The 27,646-nt window shown below is 46.0% G+C and overlaps 1 protein-coding gene across 2 annotated transcripts in view; it reads right to left on the bottom strand.

Annotated features, from left to right (window-relative positions):
* Window positions 1-27,646, bottom strand: part of LOC131701589 (sodium/potassium-transporting ATPase subunit beta-1-interacting protein 1-like) — a 122,174-nt gene that overhangs the window by 19,337 nt on the left and 75,191 nt on the right. For both annotated transcript variants that reach the window (XM_059000368.1, XM_059000369.1), the window contains exons 3-4: window positions 20,108-20,245; window positions 18,174-18,254 (exon numbers count right to left, since the gene is read on the bottom strand). In XM_059000368.1, coding sequence (XP_058856351.1) covers window positions 18,174-18,254; window positions 20,108-20,245 — 219 coding nt within the window. The remainder of the gene's footprint in view (window positions 1-18,173; window positions 18,255-20,107; window positions 20,246-27,646) is intronic.

A 27,646-nucleotide genomic window follows, 5' to 3' on the forward strand; every position in this document is an offset into this window, starting at 1 on the left:
CACACACTGAAACAACAGAGACACACACTGAAACACCAGAGACACACACTGACACACACACTGAAACACCAGAGACACACACTGACACACACACTGAAACACCAGAGACACACACTGACACACACACTGAAACACCAGAGACACACACTGACACACACACTGAAACACCATAGAGACACACACTGACACACACTGAAACACCAGAGACACACACTGACACACACACTGAAACACCAGACACACACTGACACACACACTGAAACACCAGACACACACTGACACACACACTGAAACACAAGAGACACACACTGACACACACACTGAAACACCAGAGACACACACTGACACACACACTGAAACACCAGAGACACACACTGACACACACACTGAAACACCAGAGACACACACTGACACACACACTGAAACACCAGAGACACACACTGACACACACACTGAAACACCATAGAGACACACACTGACACACACACTGAAACACCAGAGACACACACTGACACACACACTGAAACACCAGAGACACACACTGACACACACACTGAAACACCAGAGACACACACTGACACACACACTGAAACACCACAGACACACACTGACACACACACTGAAACACCAGAGACACACACTGACACACACACTGAAACACCAGACACACACTGACACACACACTGAAACACCAGAGACACACACTGACACACACACTGAAACACCAGAGACACACACTGACACACACACTGAAACACCAGACACACACACTGAAACACCAGAGACACACACTGACACACACACTGTAACACACACTGACACACACACTGTAACACCAGAGACACACTGACACACACACTGAAACACCAGAGACACACACTGACACACACACTGAAACACACACTGAAACACCAGAGACACACACTTACACACAGACTGAAACACCAGAGACACACACTGACACACAGACTGAAACACCAGAGACACACACTGACACACAGACTGAAACACCAGAGACACACACTGACACACACACTGAAACACCAGAGACACACACTGACACACACACTGAAACACCAGACACACACTGACACACACACTGAAACACCAGAGACACACACTGACACACACACTGAAACACCAGAGACACACACTGACACACACACTGAAACACCAGAGACACACACTGACACACACACTGAAACACCACAGACACACACTGACACACACACTGAAACACCAGAGACACACACTGACACACACACTGAAACACCAGACACACACTGACACACACACTGAAACACCAGAGACACACACTGACACACACACTGAAACAACAGAGACACACACTGACACACACACTGAAACACCAGAGACACACACTGACACACACACTGAAACACCAGAGACACACACTGACACACACACTGAAACACCAGAGACACACACTGACACACACACTGAAACACCAGACACACACTGACACACACACTGAAACACCAGAGACACACACTGACACACACACTGAAACACCAGAGACACACACTGACACACACACTGAAACACCAGAGACACACACTGACACACACACTGAAACACCAGAGACACACACTGACACACACACTGAAACACCATAGAGACACACACTGACACACACTGAAACACCAGAGACACACACTGACACACACACTGAAACACCATAGAGACACACACTGACACACACACTGAAACACCAGAGACACACACTGACACACACACACTGAAACACCAGAGACACACACTGACACACACACTAAAACACCAGGAGACACACACTGACACACACACTAAAACACCAGAGACACACACTGACACACACACTGAAACACCAGAGACACACACTGACACACACACTGAAACACCAGAGACACACACTGACACACACTGAAACACCAGAGACACACACTGACACACACACTGAAACACCAGAGACACACACTGACACACACACTGAAACACACACTGACACACACACTGAAACACCAGAGACACACTGACACACACACTGAAACACCAGAGACACACACTGACACACACACTGAAACACCAGAGACACACACTGACACACACACTGAAACACCAGACACACACTGACACACACACTGAAACACCAGAGACACACACTGACACACACACTGAAACACCAGAGACACACACACTGAAACACCAGAGACACACACTGACACACACTGAAACACCAGAGACACACACTGACACACACACTGAAACACCAGAGACACACACTGACACACACACTGAAACACCAGAGACACACACTGACACACACACTGAAACACCAGAGACACACACTGACACACACACTGAAACACACACTGACACACACACTGAAACACCAGAGACACACTGACACACACACTGAAACACCAGAGACACACACTGACACAGACACTGAAACACCAGAGACACACACTGACACACACACTGAAACACCAGAGACACACACTGACACACACACTGAAACACTAAAACACACACAGAGACACACACTGACTCAGATGCCCCGTTAGCTATCATTCACTAACAGAATGCTGACCAGTCACAACAGCATGCTGCCCAGTCACAACAGCATGCTGCCCAGTCACAACAACATCCTGACCAGTCACAACAGCATGCTGCCCAGTCACAACAGCATGCTGCCCAGTCACAACAGCATGCTGCACAGTCACAACAGCATGCTGCCCAGTCACAACAACATCCTGACCAGTGACAACAGCATCCTGCCCAGTCACAACAGCATGCTGCCCAGTGACAACAACATCCTGACCAGTGACAACAGCATGCTGACCAGTGACAACAGCATGCTGACCAGTGACAACAGCATGCTGACCAGTGACAACAGCATGCTGACCAGTCACAACAGCATGCTGACCAGTCACAACAGCATCCTGACCAGTCACAACAGCATGCTGACCAGTGACAACAGCATCTGGTAAAACAAGTGAATGAGTGGTTTTGAATGTACTACTACTAAGGGTTGTGAAACCCAGCCTCTAATATCTGTGTAGGTAATGATGTGGGTAAATGGAAATGTGCTTTAATGACTCTGTCAAACAATGTATCAATAATGGGGTCTGGTGTGCGTCAGCAGGGATGTGTCATTGATCTAGCCAACAGGGTGCTGTGAAAGTGTGCTGCTAGCCAGGGGGAAGTCACACACATTTCTGACTGCCATGCTGTGTTTGCTGTGGATGATCTCACTGTGGTGACCACAGGTCTAGATTCTGAATTGTCAGGAGCTATAAATGCTCATGGAAATGCTTTTGTGACGCATAAGCACGATGGTGGTAGAATGTCTGTGTGTGTTAATATACAGGGAAATGATCCTTCACCACTAAAACAGTATCGCACTGATGCTGAAAGTCCACGCGCTGAGGGAAATACCACCGCTAAAGAAGGAGCAGCACGGGTACTCTCTGGACTCAAATAGGGGGGAATGAGGAGAACAATGAGAATGTGTCGCCCCAACAGTCCTGTTACTCCTGAAAACTTACAACAAGCTCAGTTAAAAGAGAGCGATATTAAAATAAGTGCTATGAATGTGCTTGAGAGCTCCCCCTCCTCGCCGCATGAACTTGTGCTGGTCAGTAATGAGAGTGCCAGAGCACCTCTGGGTGGACCAGTGTCACTTCCTGGAGCTCAAGGGATCACACTGGAAAGTGATGCCCATAATCTACAAAGCCACTCACAATCTGTATATAAAACAGTCACTGGGGAGCAGGGAAAAAGTAAGCATGTAAATAAAATGTCTGTGGACAGGTGTAAGACATACCACATAGGGGACAGAGTTATGCTAAAGACTTTTGGGGAAGTAGTACTATTTGTGAAGTGATAGAAAAGTCCTTTTGAAATTGTAGATAAATACAGTCCTTCGGTATATAAAATAACAAAAGAAAGGCAAAAGAAAAAGGGTCATGCTGATAAATGGTATCATATTAACCAACTGAATGTGTTTAAACCGTGTGAGCCAGACTCAGTGCCAAAAGAAACACACAATGTGCCACAGACAGCGATCTGCAAGCCTGAGACCAACCACCCTCTAGACATGAACTAATCAATGTGACACAGCAACAATCTGCAAGCCTCCGACCAACCACCCCCTAGACATGAACTAAACAATGTGACACAGCAACGATCTGCAAGCCTCCAACCACCCCCTAGACATGAACTAAACAATGTGACACAGCAACGATCTGCAAGCCTGAGACTAACCACCCCCTAGACATGAACTAAACAATGTGACACAGCAACGATCTGCAAGTCTGAGACTAACCACCCTCTAGACATGAACTAAACAATGTGACACAGCAACGATCTGCAAGCCTCCGACCACCCCCAAGACATGAACTAAACAATGTGACACAGCAACGATCTGCAAGCCTACAACCACCCCTAGACATGAACTAAACAATGTGACACAGCAACGATCTGCAAGCCTGAGACTAACCACCCGCTAGACATGAACTAAACAATGTGACACAGCAACGATCTGCAAGCCTGAGACTAACCACCCCCTAGACATGAACTAAACAATGTGACACAGCAACGATCTGCAAGTCTGAGACTAACCACCCCCTAGACATGAACTAAACAATGTGACACAGCAACGATCTGCAAGCCTACAACCACCCCTAGACATGAACTAAACAATGTGACACAGCAACGATCTGCAAGCCTGAGACTAACCACCCCCTAGACATGAACTAAACAATGTGACACAGCAACGATCTGCAAGCCTCCAACCACCCCCTAGACATGAACTAAACAATGTGACACAGCAACGATCTGCAAGCCTGAGACTAACCACCCCCTAGACATGAACTAAACAATGTGACACAGCAACGATCTGCAAGCCTCCGACCAACCACCCCCTAGACATGAACTAAACAATGTGACACAGCAACGATCTGCAAGCCTCCGACCAACCACCCTCTAGACATGAACTAAACAATGTGACACGGCAACGATCTGCAAGCCTCCGACCAACCACCCCCTAGACATGAACTAAACAATGTGACACAGCAACGATCTGCAAGCCTGAGACTAACCACCCCCTAGACATGAACTAAACAATGTGACACAGCAACGATCTGCAAGCCTCCGACCAACCACCCCCTAGACATGAACTAAACAATGTGACACAGCAACGATCTGCAAGCCTCCGACCACCCCCTAGACATGAACTAAACAATGTGACACAGCAACGATCTGCAAGCCTGAGACTAACCACCCCCTAGACATGAACTAAACAATGTGACACAGCAACGATCTGCAAGTCTGAGACTAACCACCCCCTAGACATGAACTAAACAATGTAACACAGCAACAATCTGCAAGCCTACTATCACCCCCTAGACATGAACTAAACAATGTGACACAGCAACGATCTGCAAGCCTCCGACCACCCCTAGACATGAACTAAACAATGTGACACAGCAACGATCTGCAAGCCTCCGACCAACCACCCCTAGACATGAACTAAACAATGTGACACAGCAACGATCTGCAAGCCTCCAACCACCCCCTAGACATGAACTAAACAATGTGACACAGCAACGATCTGCAAGCCTCCAACCACCCCCTAGACATGAACTAAACAATGTGACACAGCAACGATCTGCAAGTCTGAGACTAACCACCCTCTAGACATGAACTAAACAATGTGACACAGCAACGATCTGCAAGCCTCCGACCAACCACCCCCTAGACATGAACTAAACAATGTGACACAGCAACGATCTGCAAGCCTGAGACTAACCACCCCCTAGACATGAACTAAACAATGTGACACAGCAACGATCTGCAAGTCTGAGACTAACCACCCCCTAGACATGAACTAAACAATGTGACACAGCAACGATCTGCAAGCCTCCAACCACCCCCTAGACATGAACTAAACAATGTGACACAGCAACGATCTGCAAGCCTCCGACCAACCACCCCCTAGACATGAACTAAACAATGTGACACAGCAACGATCTGCAAGCCTCCAACCACCCCCTAGACATGAACTAAACAATGTGACACAGCAACGATCTGCAAGCCTCCGACCAACCACCCCCTAGACATGAACTAAACAATGTGACACAGCAACGATCTGCAAGCCTCCGACCAACCACCCCCTAGACATGAACTAAACAATGTGACACAGCAACGATCTGCAAGCCTCCGACCAACCACCCCCTAGACATGAACTAAACAATGTGACACAGCAACGATCTGCAAGCCTCCGACCAACCACCCTCTAGACATGAACTAAACAATGTGACACAGCAACGATCTGCAAGCCTCCGACCAACCACCCCCTAGACATGAACTAAACAATGTGACACAGCAACGATCTGCAAGCCTCCGACCAACCACCCCCTAGACATGAACTAAACAATGTGACACAGCAACGATCTGCAAGCCTGAGACTAACCACCCCCTAGACATGAACTAAACAATGTGACACAGCAACGATCTGCAAGCCTCCAACCACCCCCTAGACATGAACTAAACAATGTGACACAGCAACGATCTGCAAGTCTGAGACTAACCACCCCCTAGACATGAACTAAACAATGTGACACAGAAACGATCTGCAAGCCTCCAACCACCCCCTAGACATGAACTAAACAATGTGACACAGCAACGATCTGCAAGCCTCCGACCACCCCCTAGACATGAACTAAACAATGTGACACAGCAACGATCTGCAAGCCTGAGACTAACCACCCCCTAGACATGAACTAAACAATGTGACACAGCAACGATCTGCAAGTCTGAGACTAACCACCCCCTAGACATGAACTAAACAATGTAACACAGCAACAATCTGCAAGCCTACTATCACCCCCTAGACATGAACTAAACAATGTGACACAGCAACGATCTGCAAGCCTCCGACCACCCCTAGACATGAACTAAACAATGTGACACAGCAACGATCTGCAAGCCTCCGACCAACCACCCCTAGACATGAACTAAACAATGTGACACAGCAACGATCTGCAAGCCTCCGACCAACCACCCCCTAGACATGAACTAAACAATGTGACACAGCAACGATCTGCAAGCCTGAGACTAACCACCCCCTAGACATGAACTAAACAATGTGACACAGCAACGATCTGCAAGCCTCCAACCACCCCCTAGACATGAACTAAACAATGTGACACAGCAACGATCTGCAAGTCTGAGACTAACCACCCCCTAGACATGAACTAAACAATGTGACACAGCAACGATCTGCAAGCCTCCGACCAACCACCCCCTAGACATGAACTAAACAATGTGACACAGCAACGATCTGCAAGCCTCCGACCAACCACCCCCTAGACATGAACTAAACAATGTGACACAGCAACGATCTGCAAGCCTCCAACCACCCCCTATACATGAACTAAACAATGTGACACAGCAACGATCTGCAAGTCTGAGACTAACCACCCCCTAGACATGAACTAAACAATGTGACACAGCAACGATCTGCAAGTCTGAGACTAACCACCCCCTAGACATGAACTAAACAATGTGACACAGCAATGATCTGCAAGCCTCCGACCACCCCCTAGACATGAACTAAACAATGTGACACAGCAACGATCTGCAAGCCTACAACCAACCACCCCCTAGACATGAACTAAACAATGTGACACAGCAACGATCTGCAAGCCTGAGACTAACCACCCCCTAGACATGAACTAAACAATGTGACACAGCAACGATCTGCAAGCCTCCAACCACCCCCTAGACATGAACTAAACAATGTGACACAGCAACGATCTGCAAGCCTCCGACCAACCACCCTCTAGACATGAACTAAACAATGTGACACAGCAACGATCTGCAAGCCTCCAACCACCCCCTAGACATGAACTAAACAATGTGACACAGCAACGATCTGCAAGTCTGAGACTAACCACCCTCTAGACATGAACTAAACAATGTGACACAGCAATGATCTGCAAGCCTCCGACCACCCCCTAGACATGAACTAAACAATGTGACACAGCAACGATCTGCAAGCCTCCGACCAACCACCCCCTAGACATGAACTAAACAATGTGACACAGCAACGATCTGCAAGCCTCCGACCAACCACCCCCTAGACATGAACTAATCAATGTGACACAGCAACAATCTGCAAGCCTCCGACCAACCACCCCCTAGACATGAACTAAACAATGTGACACAGCAACGATCTGCAAGCCTGAGACTAACCACCCCCTAGACATGAACTAAACAATGTGACACAGCAACGATCTGCAAGCCTCCGACCAACCACCCCCTAGACATGAACTATACAATGTGACACAGCAACGATCTGCAAGCCTCCGACCAACCACCCCCTAGACATGAACTAATCAATGTGACACAGCAACGATCTGCAAGCCTCCAACCACCCCCTAGACATGAACTAAACAATGTGACACAGCAACGATCTGCAAGCCTCCGACCAACCACCCCCTAGACATGAACTAAACAATGTGACACAGCAACGATCTGCAAGCCTGAGACTAACCACCCCCTAGACATGAACTAAACAATGTGACACAGCAACGATCTGCAAGCCTACTATCACCCCCTAGACATGAACTAAACAATGTGACACAGCAACGATCTGCAAGCCTCCAGCCACCCCCTAGACATGAACTAAACAATGTGACACAGCAACGATCTGCAAGCCTGAGACTAACCACCCCCTAGACATGAACTAAACAATGTGACACAGCAACGATCTGCAAGCCTCCGACCACCCCCTAGACATGAACTAAACAATGTGACACAGCAACGATCTGCAAGTCTGAGACTAACCACCCCCTAGACATGAACTAAACAATGTGACACAGCAACGATCTGCAAGCCTCCGACCAACCACCCCCTAGACATGAACTAAACAATGTGACACAGCAACGATCTGCAAGCCTCCGACCACCCCCTAGACATGAACTAAACAATGTGACACAGCAACGATCTGCAAGCCTGAGACTAACCACCCCCTAGACATGAACTAAACAATGTGACACAGCAACGATCTGCAAGTCTGAGACTAACCACCCCCTAGACATGAACTAAACAATGTGACACAGCAACAATCTGCAAGCCTACTATCACCCCCTAGACATGAACTAAACAATGTGACACAGCAACGATCTGCAAGCCTCCGACCACCCCTAGACATGAACTAAACAATGTGACACAGCAACGATCTGCAAGCCTCCAACCACCCCCTAGACATGAACTAAACAATGTGACACAGCAACGATCTGCAAGCCTCCGACCAACCACCCTCTAGACATGAACTAAACAATGTGACACAGCAACGATCTGCAAGCCTCCGACCAACCACCCCCTAGACATGAACTAAACAATGTGACACAGCAACGATCTGCAAGCCTGAGACTAACCACCCCCTAGACATGAACTAAACAATGTGACACAGCAACGATCTGCAAGCCTCCAACCACCCCCTAGACATGAACTAAACAATGTGACACAGCAACGATCTGCAAGTCTGAGACTAACCACCCCCTAGACATGAACTAAACAATGTGACACAGCAACGATCTGCAAGCCTCCAACCACCCCCTATACATGAACTAAACAATGTGACACAGCAACGATCTGCAAGTCTGAGACTAACCACCCCCTAGACATGAACTAAACAATGTGACACAGCAACGATCTGCAAGCCTCCAACCACCCCCTATACATGAACTAAACAATGTGACACAGCAACGATCTGCAAGTCTGAGACTAACCACCCCCTAGACATGAACTAAACAATGTGACACAGCAACGATCTGCAAGCCTCCAACCACCCCCTAGACATGAACTAAACAATGTGACACAGCAACGATCTGCAAGTCTGAGTCTAACCACCCTCTAGACATGAACTAAACAATGTGACACAGCAACGATCTGCAAGCCTCCGACCAACCACCCCTAGACATGAACTAAACAATGTGACACAGCAACGATCTGCAAGCCTCCAACCACCCCCTAGACATGAACTAAACAATGTGACACAGCAACGATCTGCAAGTCTGAGACTAACCACCCCCTAGACATGAACTAAACAATGTGACACAGCAACGATCTGCAAGCCTCCAACCACCCCCTATACATGAACTAAACAATGTGACACAGCAACGATCTGCAAGCCTCCAACCACCCCCTAGACATGAACTAAACAATGTGACACAGCAACGATCTGCAAGCCTCCGACCACCCCCTAGACATGAACTAAACAATGTGACACAGCAACGATCTGCAAGCCTCCGACCAACCACCCCCTAGACATGAACTAAACAACGTGACACAGCAACGATCTGCAAGCCTCCGACCACCCCCTAGACATGAACTAAACAATGTGACACAGCAACGATCTGCAAGCCTGAGACTAACCACCCCCTAGACATGAACTAAACAATGTGACACAGCAACGATCTGCAAGTCTGAGACTGACCACCCCCTAGACATGAACTAAACAATGTGACACAGCAACAATCTGCAAGCCTACTATCACCCCCTAGACATGAACTAAACAATGTGACACAGCAACGATCTGCAAGCCTCCGACCACCCCTAGACATGAACTAAACAATGTGACACAGCAACGATCTGCAAGCCTCCGACCAACCACCCCTAGACATGAACTAAACAATGTGATACAGCAACGATCTGCAAGCCTCCAACCACCCCCTAGACATGAACTAAACAATGTGACACAGCAACGATCTGCAAGCCTCCGACCAACCACCCTCTAGACATGAACTAAACAATGTGACACAGCAACGATCTGCAAGCCTCCGACCAACCACCCCCTAGACATGAACTAAACAATGTGACACAGCAACGATCTGCAAACCTGAGACTAACCACCCCCTAGACATGAACTAAACAATGTGACACAGCAACGATCTGCAAGCCTCCGACCAACCACCCTCTAGACATGAACTAAACAATGTGACACAGCAACGATCTGCAAGTCTGAGACTAACCACCCCCTAGACATGAACTAAACAATGTGACACAGCAACGATCTGCAAGCCTCCAACCACCCCCTATACATGAACTAAACAATGTGACACAGCAACGATCTGCAAGTCTGAGACTAACCACCCCCTAGACATGAACTAAACAATGTGACACAGCAACAATCTGCAAGCCTCCGACCAACCACCCCCTAGACATGAACTAAACAATGTGACACAGCAACGATCTGCAAGCCTCCGACCAACCACCCTCTAGACATGAACTAAACAATGTGACACAGCAACGATCTGCAAGCCTCCGACCAACCACCCCCTAGACATGAACTAAACAATGTGACACAGCAACGATCTGCAAGCCTCCGACCACCCCCTAGACATGAACTAAACAATGTGACACAGCAACGATCTGCAAGCCTGAGACTAACCACCCCCTAGACATGAACTAAACAATGTGACACAGCAACGATCTGCAAGTCTGAGACTAACCACCCCCTAGACATGAACTAAACAATGTGACACAGCAACAATCTGCAAGCCTACTATCACCCCCTAGACATGAACTAAACAATGTGACACAGCAACGATCTGCAAGCCTCCGACCACCCCTAGACATGAACTAAACAATGTGACACAGCAACGATCTGCAAGCCTCCGACCAACCACCCCTAGACATGAACTAAACAATGTGACACAGCAACGATCTGCAAGCCTCCGACCAACCACCCTCTAGACATGAACTAAACAATGTGACACAGCAACGATCTGCAAGCCTCCGACCAACCACCCCCTAGACATGAACTAAACAATGTGACACAGCAACGATCTGCAAGCCTGAGACTAACCACCCCCTAGACATGAACTAAACAATGTGACACAGCAACGACCTGCAAGCCTCCAACCACCCCCTAGACATGAACTAAACAATGTGACACAGCAACGATCTGCAAGTCTGAGACTAACCACCCCCTAGACATGAACTAAACAATGTGACACAGCAACGATCTGCAAGCCTCCAACCACCCCCTATACATGAACTAAACAATGTGACACAGCAACGATCTGCAAGTCTGAGACTAACCACCCCCTAGACATGAACTAAACAATGTGACACAGCAACGATCTGCAAGCCTCCAACCACCCCCTAGACATGAACTAAACAATGTGACACAGCAACGATCTGCAAGTCTGAGACTAACCACCCTCTAGACATGAACTAAACAATGTGACACAGCAACGATCTGCAAGCCTCCGACCAACCACCCCCTAGACATGAACTAAACAATGTGACACAGCAACGATCTGCAAGCCTCCAACCACCCCCTAGACATGAACTAAACAATGTGACACAGCAACGATCTGCAAGTCTGAGACTAACCACCACCTAGACATGAACTAAACAATGTGACACAGCAACGATCTGCAAGCCTCTGACCACCCCCTAGACATGAACTAAACAATGTGACACAGCAACGATCTGCAAGCCTCCGACCACCCCCTAGACATGAACTAAACAATGTGACACAGCAACGATCTGCAAGCCTCCAACCACCCCCTAGACATGAACTAAACAATGTGACACAGCAACGATCTGCAAGCCTCCGACCACCCCCTAGACATGAACTAAACAATGTGACACAGCAACGATCTGCAAGCCTGAGACTAACCACCCCCTAGACATGAACTAAACAATGTGACACAGCAACGATCTGCAAGTCTGAGACTAACCACCCCCTAGACATGAACTAAACAATGTGACACAGCAACAATCTGCAAGCCTACTATCACCCCCTAGACATGAACTAAACAATGTGACACAGCAACGATCTGCAAGCCTCCGACCACCCCTAGACATGAACTAAACAATGTGACACAGCAACGATCTGCAAGCCTCCGACCACCCCTAGACATGAACTAAACAATGTGACACAGCAACGATCTGCAAGCCTCCGACCAACCACCCCTAGACATGAACTAAACAATGTGACACAGCAACGATCTGCAAGCCTCCAACCACCCCCTAGACATGAACTAAACAATGTGACACAGCAACGATCTGCAAGCCTCCGACCAACCACCCTCTAGACATGAACTAAACAATGTGACACAGCAACGATCTGCAAGCCTCCGACCAACCACCCCCTAGACATGAACTAAACAATGTGACACAGCAACGATCTGCAAGCCTGAGACTAACCACCCCCTAGACATGAACTAAACAATGTGACACAGCAACGATCTGCAAGCCTCCAACCACCCCCTAGACATGAACTAAACAATGTGACACAGCAACGATCTGCAAGTCTGAGACTAACCACCCCCTAGACATGAACTAAACAATGTGACACAGCAACGATCTGCAAGCCTCCAACCACCCCCTAGACATGAACTAAACAATGTGACACAGCAACGATCTGCAAGTCTGAGACTAACCACCCCCTAGACATGAACTAAACAATGTGACACAGCAACGATCTGCAAGCCTCCAACCACCCCCTATACATGAACTAAACAATGTGACACAGCAACGATCTGCAAGTCTGAGACTAACCACCCCCTAGACATGAACTAAACAATGTGACACAGCAACGATCTGCAAGCCTCCAACCACCCCCTAGACATGAACTAAACAATGTGACACAGCAACGATCTGCAAGCCTCCGACCAACCACCCTCTAGACATGAACTAAACAATGTGACACAGCAACGATCTGCAAGTCTGAGACTAACCACCCTCTAGACATGAACTAAACAATGTGACACAGCAACGATCTGCAAGCCTCCGACCAACCACCCCCTAGACATGAACTAAACAATGTGACACAGCAACGATCTGCAAGCCTCCAACCACCCCCTAGACATGAACTAAACAATGTGACACAGCAACGATCTGCAAGCCTCCGACCACCCCCTAGACATGAACTAAACAATGTGACACAGCAACGATCTGCAAGCCTGAGACTAACCACCCCCTAGACATGAACTAAACAATGTGACACAGCAACGATCTGCAAGTCTGAGACTAACCACCCCCTAGACATGAACTAAACAATGTGACACAGCAACAATCTGCAAGCCTACTATCACCCCCTAGACATGAACTAAACAATGTGACACAGCAACGATCTGCAAGCCTCCGACCACCCCTAGACATGAACTAAACAATGTGACACAGCAACGATCTGCAAGCCTCCGACCAACCACCCTCTAGACATGAACTAAACAATGTGACACAGCAACGATCTGCAAGCCTCCGACCAACCACCCCCTAGACATGAACTAAACAATGTGACACAGCAACGATCTGCAAGCCTGAGACTAACCACCCCCTAGACATGAACTAAACAATGTGACACAGCAACGATCTGCAAGCCTCCAACCACCCCCTAGACATGAACTAAACAATGTGACACAGCAACGATCTGCAAGTCTGAGACTAACCACCCCCTAGACATGAACTAAACAATGTGACACAGCAACGATCTGCAAGCCTCCAACCACCCCCTAGACATGAACTAAACAATGTGACACAGCAACGATCTGCAAGTCTGAGACTAACCACCCCCTAGACATGAACTAAACAATGTGACACAGCAACGATCTGCAAGCCTCCAACCACCCCCTATACATGAACTAAACAATGTGACACAGCAACGATCTGCAAGTCTGAGACTAACCACCCCCTAGACATGAACTAAACAATGTGACACAGCAACGATCTGCAAGCCTCCAACCACCCCCTAGACATGAACTAAACAATGTGACACAGCAACGATCTGCAAGCCTCCGACCAACCACCCCCTAGACATGAACTAAACAATGTGACACAGCAACGATCTGCAAGCCTCCAACCACCCCTAGACATGAACTAAACAATGTGACACAGCAACGATCTGCAAGCCTGAGACTAACCACCCCCTAGACATGAACTAAACAATGTGACACAGCAACGATCTGCAAGCCTGAGACTAACCACCCCCTAGACATGAACTAAACAATGTGACACAGCAACGATCTGCAAGTCTGAGACTAACCACCCCCTAGACATGAACTAAACAATGTGACACAGCAACGATCTGCAAGCCTCTGACCACCCCCTAGACATGAACTAAACAATGTGACACAGCAACGATCTGCAAGTCTGAGACTAACCACCCCCTAGACATGAACTAAACAATGTGACACAGCAACGATCTGCAAGCCTCCGACCAACCACCCTCTAGACATGAACTAAACAATGTGACACAGCAACGATCTGCAAGCCTCCGACCAACCACCCCCTAGACATGAACTAAACAATGTGACACAGCAACGATCTGCAAGCCTGAGACTAACCACCCCCTAGACATGAACTAAACAATGTGACACAGCAACGATCTGCAAGTCTGAGACTAACCACCCCCTAGACATGAACTAAACAATGTGACACAGCAACAATCTGCAAGCCTACTATCACCCCCTAGACATGAACTAAACAATGTGACACAGCAACGATCTGCAAGCCTCCGACCACCCCTAGACATGAACTAAACAATGTGACACAGCAACGATCTGCAAGCCTCCGACCAACCACCCCTAGACATGAACTAAACAATGTGACACAGCAACGATCTGCAAGTCTGAGACTAACCACCCCCTAGACATGAACTAAACAATGTGACACAGCAACGATCTGCAAGCCTCCAACCACCCCCTAGACATGAACTAAACAATGTGACACAGCAACGATCTGCAAGCCTCCGACCAACCACCCCCTAGACATGAACTAAACAATGTGACACAGCAACGATCTGCAAGCCTCCGACCAACCACCCCCTAGACATGAACTAAACAATGTGACACAGCAACGATCTGCAAGCCTCCAACCACCCCCTAGACATGAACTAAACAATGTGACACAGCAACGATCTGCAAGTCTGAGACTAACCACCCCCTAGACATGAACTAAACAATGTGACACAGCAACGATCTGCAAGCCTCCAACCACCCCCTATACATGAACTAAACAATGTGACACAGCAACGATCTGCAAGTCTGAGACTAACCACCCCCTAGACATGAACTAAACAATGTGACACAGCAACGATCTGCAAGCCTCCAACCACCCCCTATACATGAACTAAACAATGTGACACAGCAACGATCTGCAAGTCTGAGACTAACCACCCCCTAGACATGAACTAAACAATGTGACACAGCAACGATCTGCAAGCCTCCAACCACCCCCTAGACATGAACTAAACAATGTGACACAGCAACGATCTGCAAGTCTGAGACTAACCACCCCCTAGACATGAACTAAACAATGTGACACAGCAACGATCTGCAAGCCTCCGACCACCCCCTAGACATGAACTAAACAATGTGACACAGCAACGATCTGCAAGCCTGAGACTAACCACCCCCTAGACATGAACTAAACAATGTGACACAGCAACGATCTGCAAGTCTGAGACTAACCACCCCCTAGACATGAACTAAACAATGTGACACAGCAACAATCTGCAAGCCTACTATCACCCCCTAGACATGAACTAAACAATGTGACACAGCAACGATCTGCAAGCCTCCGACCACCCCTAGACATGAACTAAACAATGTGACACAGCAACAATCTGCAAGCCTCCGACCAACCACCCCTAGACATGAACTAAACAATGTGACACAGCAACGATCTGCAAGCCTCCAACCACCCCCTAGACATGAACTAAACAATGTGACACAGCAACGATCTGCAAGCCTCCGACCAACCACCCTCTAGACATGAACTAAACAATGTGACACAGCAACGATCTGCAAGCCTCCGACCAACCACCCCCTAGACATGAACTAAACAATGTGACACAGCAACGATCTGCAAGCCTCCAACCACCCCCTATACATGAACTAAACAATGTGACACAGCAACGATCTGCAAGTCTGAGACTAACCACCCCCTAGACATGAACTAAACAATGTGACACAGCAACGATCTGCAAGCCTCCAACCGCCCCCTATACATGAACTAAACAATGTGACACAGCAACGATCTGCAAGTCTGAGACTAACCACCCCCTAGACATGAACTAAACAATGTGACACAGCAACATTCTGCAAGCCTCCAACCACCCCCTAGACATGAACTAAACAATGTGACACAGCAACGATCTGCAAGTCTGAGACTAACCACCCTCTAGACATGAACTAAACAATGTGACACAGCAACGATCTGCAAGCCTCCGACCAACCACCCCCTAGACATGAACTAAACAATGTGACACAGCAACGATCTGCAAGCCTCCAACCACCCCCTAGACATGAACTAAACAATGTGACACAGCAACGATCTGCAAGTCTGAGACTAACCACCCCCTAGACATGAACTAAACAATGTGACACAGCAACGATCTGCAAGCCTCCAACCACCCCCTATACATGAACTAAACAATGTGACACAGCAACGATCTGCAAGTCTGAGACTAACCACCCCCTAGACATGAACTAAACAATGTGACACAGCAACGATCTGCAAGCCTCCAACCACCCCTAGACATGAACTAAACAATGTGACACAGCAACGATCTGCAAGCCTCCGACCACCCCCTAGTCATGAACTAACAATGTGACACAGCAACGATCTGCAAGCCTCCGACCAACCACCCCCTAGACATGAACTAAACAACGTGACACAGCAACGATCTGCAAGCCTGAGACTAACCACCCCCTAGACATGAACTAAACAATGTGACACAGCAACGATCTGCAAGCCTCCAACCACCCCCTAGACATGAACTAAACAATGTGACACAGCAACGATCTGCAAGCCTGAGACCAGCCACCCCCTAGACATGAACTAAACAATGTGACACAGCAACGATACGTTTGTGCATCGGCGTGTCCTATTGATATAAGAGATATCAGACATGACTTCCACTGAGAGCAAAGTGCCAATGCATTACATTCTCTAGGGAAGGGGCAGACTGCCTGTGATTTACCTATAGGGTAAATACAGGCAGTTTGGGGGAGAAGACCACATAGCAAGGCTGAGATGAAATGTGTAGTGTGTGCAGGGTTTGTATCGCAAGAGGTTCTCATAGCTACTGCATATAGAAGAAAAGAGAACAACAAGGTTGAAACCAGAAGCGCTGTCCACTGTACCTGTGACAGGTGTCCCACCTCCAGGTAGAAGCAGATGATGAAGGAGTTCCAGCCGACCCACAGCACCAGCCACACTGCATACTGCAAGACACAACCAGAGAGCCCGTCCCCTTTTTAGAGAGTCCCATTGTAAAAGCATGGCACAGCATAGGCTAGCACTGTAAAGCACACACTGTAAAGCATAGAAACAAACCACGGTAAATGATGATAAATGCATAGTATAACAAGGTAAAAGCATGGGAAAACTGCAAACATACTGTGCAATATTACAATGGTAAACTTTTATAATGGCACTGCCTAACCTCCCCCAGCCTTCCACTCCAAGCTCAGCTCTGTACAGGGCTGTGTTAGTGAGGTGGGTTTAGAAATGGCCACTAGGGGGGGTGCTACTGTACTTCCTGCCCCATCCCAACTGTGGCAACTGTGATTCAGTAAACAGAAAATCTCTATAAAAAGAAACATCACCCTGGAGGTGAAACCACCTCACCTCACCAATTGTGGCCAGAGGCTGCCGAAGAGCATCACTGTGTAATGAGCTCAAAGCTGAGGCAGCAACAGAGGCCAATGGAGAATGTGCCTGTATTGCTTTAAAGGGATTCTAGCCAATGAAATAATCCTCTTACTCTTGCCTCTTCCATTGGCTACGTGGGTCTCGCATGGGCAGTTATAACAAAAATGTATTTTCATTAAAAAAGTACATTTGGTACCACTGGAGAACAACATCCATGCAAACAGAGATGCCTTTAAACTGGTATTGTACCAGATATTAAGTGCAGGTAAATCAGGTAAAAAAAAAAATTGTAAGTCGCCCTGGATAAGGGCGTCTGCTAAGAAATAAATAATAAATAATATGTGATATGTTTGTTTTTTATGTGATATATGTTTTTTATGTGATATGTTTGGTTGCTTTTATTTTATTGTATATTAATCTGTAACTACAAATACTTTTAAGAAGACACAGTCCATTTCAATAGTAGCCTAAAACACAAATTTAGTCATAAACTACAAGTAATCTTGTAGATTTATGCTAATTCATGGTTCCTGTATAGTGCTGCTCATGAACATGCACCACTAACTCTTAAATTACCTATTTGTTTCCCACAGAAGCGTCTGGCAATGTGACAGCATGGCAGACTGGAGGTGACAGTGTGAATTGGGATGTGATCTGGTGTGATCCTGGAAGGAGATGAAGGAGGGCAATGTGACAGTACAGCAGACTGGAGGTGAAGTGTGAATTGGGATGTGATCTGGTGTGCTCCTGGAAGGAGATGAAGGATGGCTATGTGACAGCATGGCAGACTGGAGGTGACAGTGTGAATTGGGATGTGATCTGGTGTGCTCCTGGAAGGAGATGAAGGAGGGCTATGTGACAGCATGGCAGACTGGAGGTGACAGTGTGAATTGGGATGTGATCTGGTGTGCTCCTGGAAGGAGATGAAGGAGGGCAATGTGACAGACTGGAGGTGACAGTGTGAATTGGGATGTGATCTGGTGTGCTCCTGGAAGGAGATGAAGGAGGGCTATGGAAATGAGACAAAGAGCAAGACCAGGCGCTCTCACAGCAAAGAGGAATGACTCAGTGGACACCTTCCAATCCCACGACCAAACCAGCTTCCTCTTTTACACCCTGGAGGACAAAGGCCAGCCCTGCAGGTGTGTGCCCGAGGTCACCAGGTGGCTGGTCAGTAGGATCTGCTGTAGCACGATGAGGATGAAACAGTGCCTGCTGGTTCTGCCTCACCTCATCCGCCGAAGCGCCAGCCACTGCAATGCCAGTGAGCCATCGTGGATCCCGGCAGGGTTCATTTTAAAGTGGTGTTTACTTCCAGGTGTGACCCACTTATTAACATTACTACATACACAAAAATACAGTGACTTCATGTTTTTAAAAGTTAGGGCAACGATATAAAGACATGCAGTAGTGTTTCACTCACCATGATGAGGTGATGGGAGCGGTACTGCATGGTTCCAAAGATGGCCATAATCACTGCCATGATGTGGATGAAGTTGGCCAGGATGGGCGCCCACTGGTACCCCAGGAAATCAAAGATCTGCCTCTCCAGAGCGGCTACCTGAGAACACAGAGAGGGAGGGAGGGAGATGAGCAACACACTACTCACCACAGACCCGACACAGCACACACACCCAAGACAAACAGCATGGAGAAGCCACGGATAATTAGTTACAATGGACTGTCCGTGTGGGGGTTGGTCGTTACTAACACGCTCCTCCCAGCTCCTCCCCCTGTCCGCGTGGGGATTGGTCATTACTAACACGCTCCTCCCAGCTCCTCCCCCTGTCCGCGTGGGGGTTGGTCATTACTAACACGCTCCTCCCAGCTCCTCCCCCTGTCCGTGTGGGGGTTGGTCGTTACTAACACGCTCCTCCCAGCTCCTCCCCCTGTCCACGTCGGGGTGGGTTACTGTTTGTCTGGGTTGAAGTCTGGTGTCTTTAGCACTTTTAATGAAGTAAAAACATGACCAGTTTAAAGAAGTCCACTGCTGTCTTATAAAATGTATGTAAACATTGGGCACTATGGGAGAAAGGGAATAACTGTTTGAGATTTCAATACTTCCTCGATTGAAGAACACAGATGATTTTTTTATTCAGTTTTTCAAGCTAGCCGTGGGCCAGCTTTCAATATTTTTTAAATTAGAAAGGAAAAGCTATGAGATGAAGCAGTGGGGTTATCATAGTTTATATATATATATTTTAATACCATTCACATTACTGGATTCCTGTCTAAAAATGTGACTTTCAAGGTTTTTGTTTTTTTAAGTAGTGACTTGTAGTAGTCTTTCTACCAAGACAACACAGATACAATATAATACAACTACACTATAATACACTACAGTACACTAGACTATAATACACTACACTACACTATACTACACTATAATACACTACAGTACAGTACAGTATAATTTGCTTTTATATAGCGCTCTTCATGCAGAGCAATCCCAGGGTGCTTTACAATAAAAACTCTAAAATAATAATTGGCCAATTAATCCAGCTCAAGAATAAGCCGACACAAACACATATTTATTTTAATTTGATGTAAAAGAGTGGACTGTGCCAGCATTCCTGATAGGACTTGGCACTGAATTCCAGAGGCAGGGAGCAGAGCAACCTGCCTCGCCCTTCTGATTTTAGGAGACTTCTAGGAACGACCATCAGCGTTCGCTGACCTCAGGGTGCAACAAGGAGCATAAGGTACGGCTCTACTCAGCTGATCCAGACTGCGGTGGATGTGAGCACAGCAACCATTCTAATATTAAAAGAAGGTCCACCTGTTTTTACAGAAAGAATCTGCCAGTCCACCATTTAGATCAACTGAATATAGCTCCTTGTTTCCAAGGATGTCCTCCTGTTCCAGTTTACAGGGGAGAGAATGGAAGACGTTTAAGAATTAGTCAGACTGGAGGGATCTGGCTAGCCAAGGCCTCTTCAATAGAGTACCATGGGGTCTTTAATACTGGCTAGCCAAGCCCTCTTTAATAGAGTACCATGGGGTCTTTAATACTGGCTAGTCAAGACCTCTTCAATAGAGTACCATGGGGTCTTTAATACTGGCTAGCCAAGACCTCTTCAATAGAGTACCATGGGGTCTTTAATACTGGCTAGCCAAGACCTCTTCAATAGAGTACCATGGGGTCTTCAATATAACAGGGTCCACCAACAAACCATGACCTGCATTAACAGCCAGTGCAGAGAGCAAGTCACCATGACACCCCCAGGTTTCCAAAAGGAACCTGGGTCATTCCAAACTCTGGGAATGCGTTTTTACCATTTGCAATTGGTGTTACATACTGTAAACTACATGTCATGGGAAAAAAAGGGCTCCAGGGTAGGTGCTGTGAGCAGGGAGCAGAAGAGCCGTGGAACTCCTTCAGCCCTCATGGGAGAGCAAGGCTGAAGGTGGTAAAAAGGGCCCCAGGGTAGGTGCTGTGAGCAGGGAGCAGAAGAGCTGTGGAACTCCTTCAGCCCTCACGGGAGAGCGAGGCTGAAGGTGGTGAAAGTGCCCGTTTTGAAGACCTTTTGACTTCATTGTTCACCATGTGGTGGATGACCTGACCATGGCAATGAATGTGAGGATCATTTCAAAGCAGTTTCAAGGGCTTTTCAACAATAATAAACTCAAGCAGGCTGTTGAGGTAAGAGGTGTTTACACAGAGTTTAACAGGATGAGTATTTGCCCAAATACTCATCACTGCCTCCTTTGTGACGGATTGCTGTTCTCTCAAACAGCTCTAATGACCAAAGCAGCAATCTCACAGCCCAGCCGCCAGATTAGGCACCTAAATGAAGGAGTAACAGCCTCACTTGCTCAGTGACAAAGCTCCTGCAGGTGTCTGACAGTAATGGATTGCTGTTTGGCAGATTCCTGATTCAAACACTGCCTCCTCTTCTGCAAGAAGACTCTACATCCTGCAGGGTTAACATTCCTCCCGGCAGAGTCCTGCGCGGGTCCGGTTTTTACAACCCGCTTCCAACCCAGACCCGCTACTACAGGACCCGACCCGAACCCGCAACCCGCTGCAGCAGTGTCTTCCGACCCGCTTTAATAAGACCTGCATCCCGACCCAAACCCGTGAGTGTTTGTCCTTTACCTACTGCCTGTATCGACTGGCTCTATCCTTTCTCACGTCCTGTAAACCTGTCCTCTGTGGGAAATTTAATATAATTCCCTGTGAGCTTTAGCAGGGATTTTTTTTTTGTAAATTGATGTTTATTAAATAGGTTGCAGTTAAAGCTGAATGACAGCTTAAAATACATAGTTACTACTCTAAAGCAGGAGTGTCAAGCATACGGCCTGCGGGGCAATTTTTGGCATTTATGTACTGTATCGTTTTGGAATTCCTCTTTAAAACAACCCGCCTCTTTAATATAACACACGTATTCAACATGTGCAGTCTGCATTGAGTGATATTCCCATTAAGCTCACAGAGGTAGTAAAATAGTCGTTTCCTCGCGCACACGTGTAACAGCACAGAACACTTGGATTAGGATAGCGAAGTGAAGACTTGTTTAAACTATTTATTTTACTTTATGTAAAATTTAAAATCAGTAGCCAAAAAGTAGTTGGCGATGTCACGGAAGCGAAAGGTGGAGGAAGAACACAGAAGATTCCAAAATCGTTAGCCAGATGTTTATTTGTTCAATGAATAATTTTGATGGCAAGGCAAGATGTCTGATTTGCAGTGCAACGGTTGCAGATATGAAAGATTATAACATACAACGTCACTATGACACGCTGCACAAAGCAACGTATTTTGAGTTTACTGGAAATAAAAGAAGCTATGGAGTCTCAATAAAGGTTTACCTGAAAATGAGAAGAAAAAATGAAAGTGCTGTGGATGCCATGAACAACACAACCACAGGAAAGGACTTTTTAACTTCAAGAAGCCATGGAAAGTGCAGAATTACCTTGAAAGAAACTAACTGGGATTACAACAGAGGCTGCACCATATATGACCGGACTGGCTAGCAGAGTGCTGGAAACATTAAAGAAAGAAATTACCCATTTTCTTACACTGGATTCTGCATCAACAGGCATTATGTGGAGAAGTTGCAGAATTAGAACACGTGATGAGCATTGTTATCAAGAGTGCCAGAAAAGAAGTGCCACGTGTCCCGACAGAATCCTAAAAAAATCATTTCATAGTGTTTACTATTTCACATTTGCACAGCTTGTCAGTATCTTTTTTTCAGTGCTGTTAAAAACGTTATATTTTGCAATACAAGTTAAATATTGAGATTTAGGATTATATACTCTGACATCTTTTTTTTTTTTTTTACTGTTTGATATTTTATTATTTATTTCTTAGCAGACGCCCTTATTGAGGGCGACTTACAATTGTTACAAGATTTCACATTATACAGATATCACAGTATTTTTTTACATACAATTACCCATTTATACAGTTGGGTTTTTACTGGAGCAATCTAGGTAAAGTACCTTGCTCAAGGGTACAACAGCAGTGTCCCCCACTGGGGATTGAACCCACAACCCTCTGGTCAAGAGTCCAGAGCCCTAACCACTACTCCACACTGCTGCCCTAATGCTGCCCTATTTCCATTGAAATAAAATATTCTATTTCTATGTCTGTGTTCTAGGAAAGCTGCTTCTAGTTATATCTGCCTATTTCTGTTCTATAAAATACATGAAGTAATATGTTGACTAATTTTTTGAAACCGTGCCTGCATACTTATTGACTAGGAATCGTGCAGTGGGGGGAATGTGTTTTATATTTGAGTATATTGTAATTTATATAGACATGTTCACGTACATTATATATATATATATATATATATATATATATATATATATATATATATATAGTGAAAGGATTGCTGCTCACACGGGTTCGTGCCCCTTTAAATTACGACCCAGCACAACAGAAATTGATTTTTCAGCGCGGTTGCGCTATTTTTAATTACACACAAAAACAAACAAATACAAAACAAAAACCTAACTCCGTTTGGAGTACTTACTACACAGGTTATTTCCCTCACTAACTCGCAGGACGGCTAAGCCGTTTACCTACCAAACACCAAAACCACACAGGCTTAACACAGCACTTACTTTATATTATGGCTACTCGGAGACAGAGCACCTCTTCTGCCTCCTTCTACTCAGCAGCCATTAGCAGTCTAACCGCTCCTCTTAAATACCCTGCACCTGGTTCCAATTTAACAATAGCTACCAGGTGCAGGGGATAATTAATAATAAAACAATTAACAAACAATAAAACAATTAACAAAACAATAGGTGCCTTTTTTTCCTTTTCAGGGAGGCTTTAACCCCCTCCCTGCTGTCTCACATTCCCGCTGCCTTACAATATATATATATATATATATATATATATATATATATATATATATATATATATATATATATATTACGATGCAGCCCACCAAGTGAACAGTCTTAACTTAATGGCCCTTGCTGCCAGATTTTTCTGTTCAAACAAATTTTCATAACCAAGTAATTCAGCAAGATGGATTTATTTCACGTCAGTGAATCAAACAAACAAATCTGTTGAATTGATTCACTAAACTGATTGAATCAAAGGAATCGAGTCAGTAAAAAGAATCGAACTGCACATCACTAGTTTACAGGCCAGACAAAGAGGTTTAAACAGCGCTCCTGTCAGTGGATAAAGACTGGTCTCCATACACACTAATAAATGATCACTTTAATACAAGCACTAAAATGAACGCCCTTTAGTAAATACCATGTGAATACAGCTGGATGCTCATTTAAATACAGCAGCATGCATTACAATAAGAATCACAGATTCATTCTGATTCCCATAGTGTGAAGCACTACATTCAGTGCATGCCATGATATGCCACGTATCGCACGCGATAATGAATACAATTGCAATAGTACACACGGCAATCATTAACGAGCTGCACACTAACTGCAATTACCGGGCACCACAGTTTAGCACCCTTTCGTAAATGAGGCCCCATGGGTTTTATTTTCAAAACAAATTCACCACTTTCTCAAAAAACTGAATTTTGGAACGAATGTAACACATTCCTGATTCTGCTAATTGTACATTGCTATAGTGTTTGGTAGGAATGAGTCAAAACTGAATTTTTTACAAAAGTTAAACTGAAAACGTATGCACTTTAATATCTCGAATGTATTCTGCAGAATGGAAAGGCATTTACGTTTCAACGAAGAAAAGGTCTAGTTGTCGTTTGAAGATGGTTGCAGATGACGTCCAAGCCAGACAACAGTGAGATGCAACGCCCTTCCAGCCTCAATGATGCTCGCTGTTTCCTGGGAGGAAACATCCTCCTCCCCCGCATCGCAGCAGATTGGATTTCAACACTGTGTTAGCACGTGTGCACTGCAGCTACACCTTACATCTTTACAAACACACTTTACAGCCACTGTTGTTATTGACTCGTCTTCTTTACAAACACACTTTACAGCCATTGTTGTTACTGACTCCTTGTCTTCTTTACAAACACACTTCACAGCCACTGTTGTTATTGACTCCTTGTCTTCTTTGCTGGGCGTCTTCAGATCACTTTTAGGCTGAAAATACCTGTTTCTTCCTTTTGTGCCACCAGTTGAAAGGGAGCCACACCTGTGCTTTCACAGAGATGATGTACCAGATGACAAAAACACTATGACAGGTTTTTACAAACAACCAATCCAGTCACATGTTCATTATTTTCATTTGCTGTGATTCCACAACACAAAAAGTTCACAATCTGACACAGGTTCATATTTAATCATCAAAATGGAAGGTGACAGCTATTTCAATTGCTACCTACCTTGTAAAAGTGCCCCATAGTAAAAGCATAGCAAAGTCTAATAAAACACAGTGTGACATTGCCAAGCCGAAAACCGCAGCGGACAACAAGAGTTCCAGTGAATCGCAGCAAAGTTAAATCAGTACTTCAAGCACGACCAGTTAAAGACACCTCAATTTAAACAGCATGCTGCCTACTTTTTAAACGCTGTTCATATTTTTGACCCAAATCAGACATCTTTTCTGTGTTTAGATGCCAGCCTACTTAAAGCAACACCTGGATGGCAGAAAGAGTATGAAAACGAACGTGCTGCGTACTTGAACTATGTCAAAGAATTGCAGATGCCAGTAAAAGTGACTGAGTTTTGGGACTCGCTTTCCATGTCACTACAAGTTGGCAAAGCGCTGCCTTACAATTCCAGTGAATTCAGTGGATGCATATGTATAGTGCAATGTATAGTCAAGTGTTCACACCCCAGAGACAGAGGCTGCCAGCTGCAATTGCTGGTTATGCTGCATGCAGATATTTAACAAATAAGACGGCCCGTTTTATGAAGGTAAGCATAAATGTGTATTCCTGAGCTTTGGAGGGAATATATATTGTATACATTGTTTTCTATATTGTATGAATACAGTCATGAAATATCCGTGAATTTGGCTATTTATGCCGTGACAGACCCACGAAAAATGTTACATTTCTCTGCGATTTAAGTAGACCCCTATTCATAAACATGGCAAACCAGGGTAAACTATGTAAATGCATAGTATAACCAAGGGAAAAACTGCAACAACACTGTGGTGAAGTTTTACAAGGCACGTGCATCCAGACCCGCTGTGTGACAGCACTGGAGGGAAGGGTGATGGGATTTTACTTTATTGGCTTTGTGAAATTTATATCAAGGAACATTTCCTGGCTGCTGAAATGATGGGTTTTTTTTCAACCTATTTCTCATTTTTCTCGGAGTGTGATTTTCTGATCTATTCCTTCCCCATTCAGCCTCGCTCCTCTCTCAAGACTAATGCAATGTCGATCTCTCCCTCTCTCTCCTTCTCATGCCTTTATTAACTATATCTGTCAGCTACTGGAGCTGGAATGCCATTGCACTGTTAAATTACCTCAGAGATTCCTTAAGCTACTCTCCACTCGATACAACATCGCTGCCCCAGTTGCAGCTGATCCCAGTGCAGAGCCACTCG

This window comes from Acipenser ruthenus, chromosome 25 (assembly GCF_902713425.1).
Source record: "Acipenser ruthenus chromosome 25, fAciRut3.2 maternal haplotype, whole genome shotgun sequence".
In the NCBI taxonomy this organism is placed as follows: domain Eukaryota; kingdom Metazoa; phylum Chordata; class Actinopteri; order Acipenseriformes; family Acipenseridae; genus Acipenser; species Acipenser ruthenus.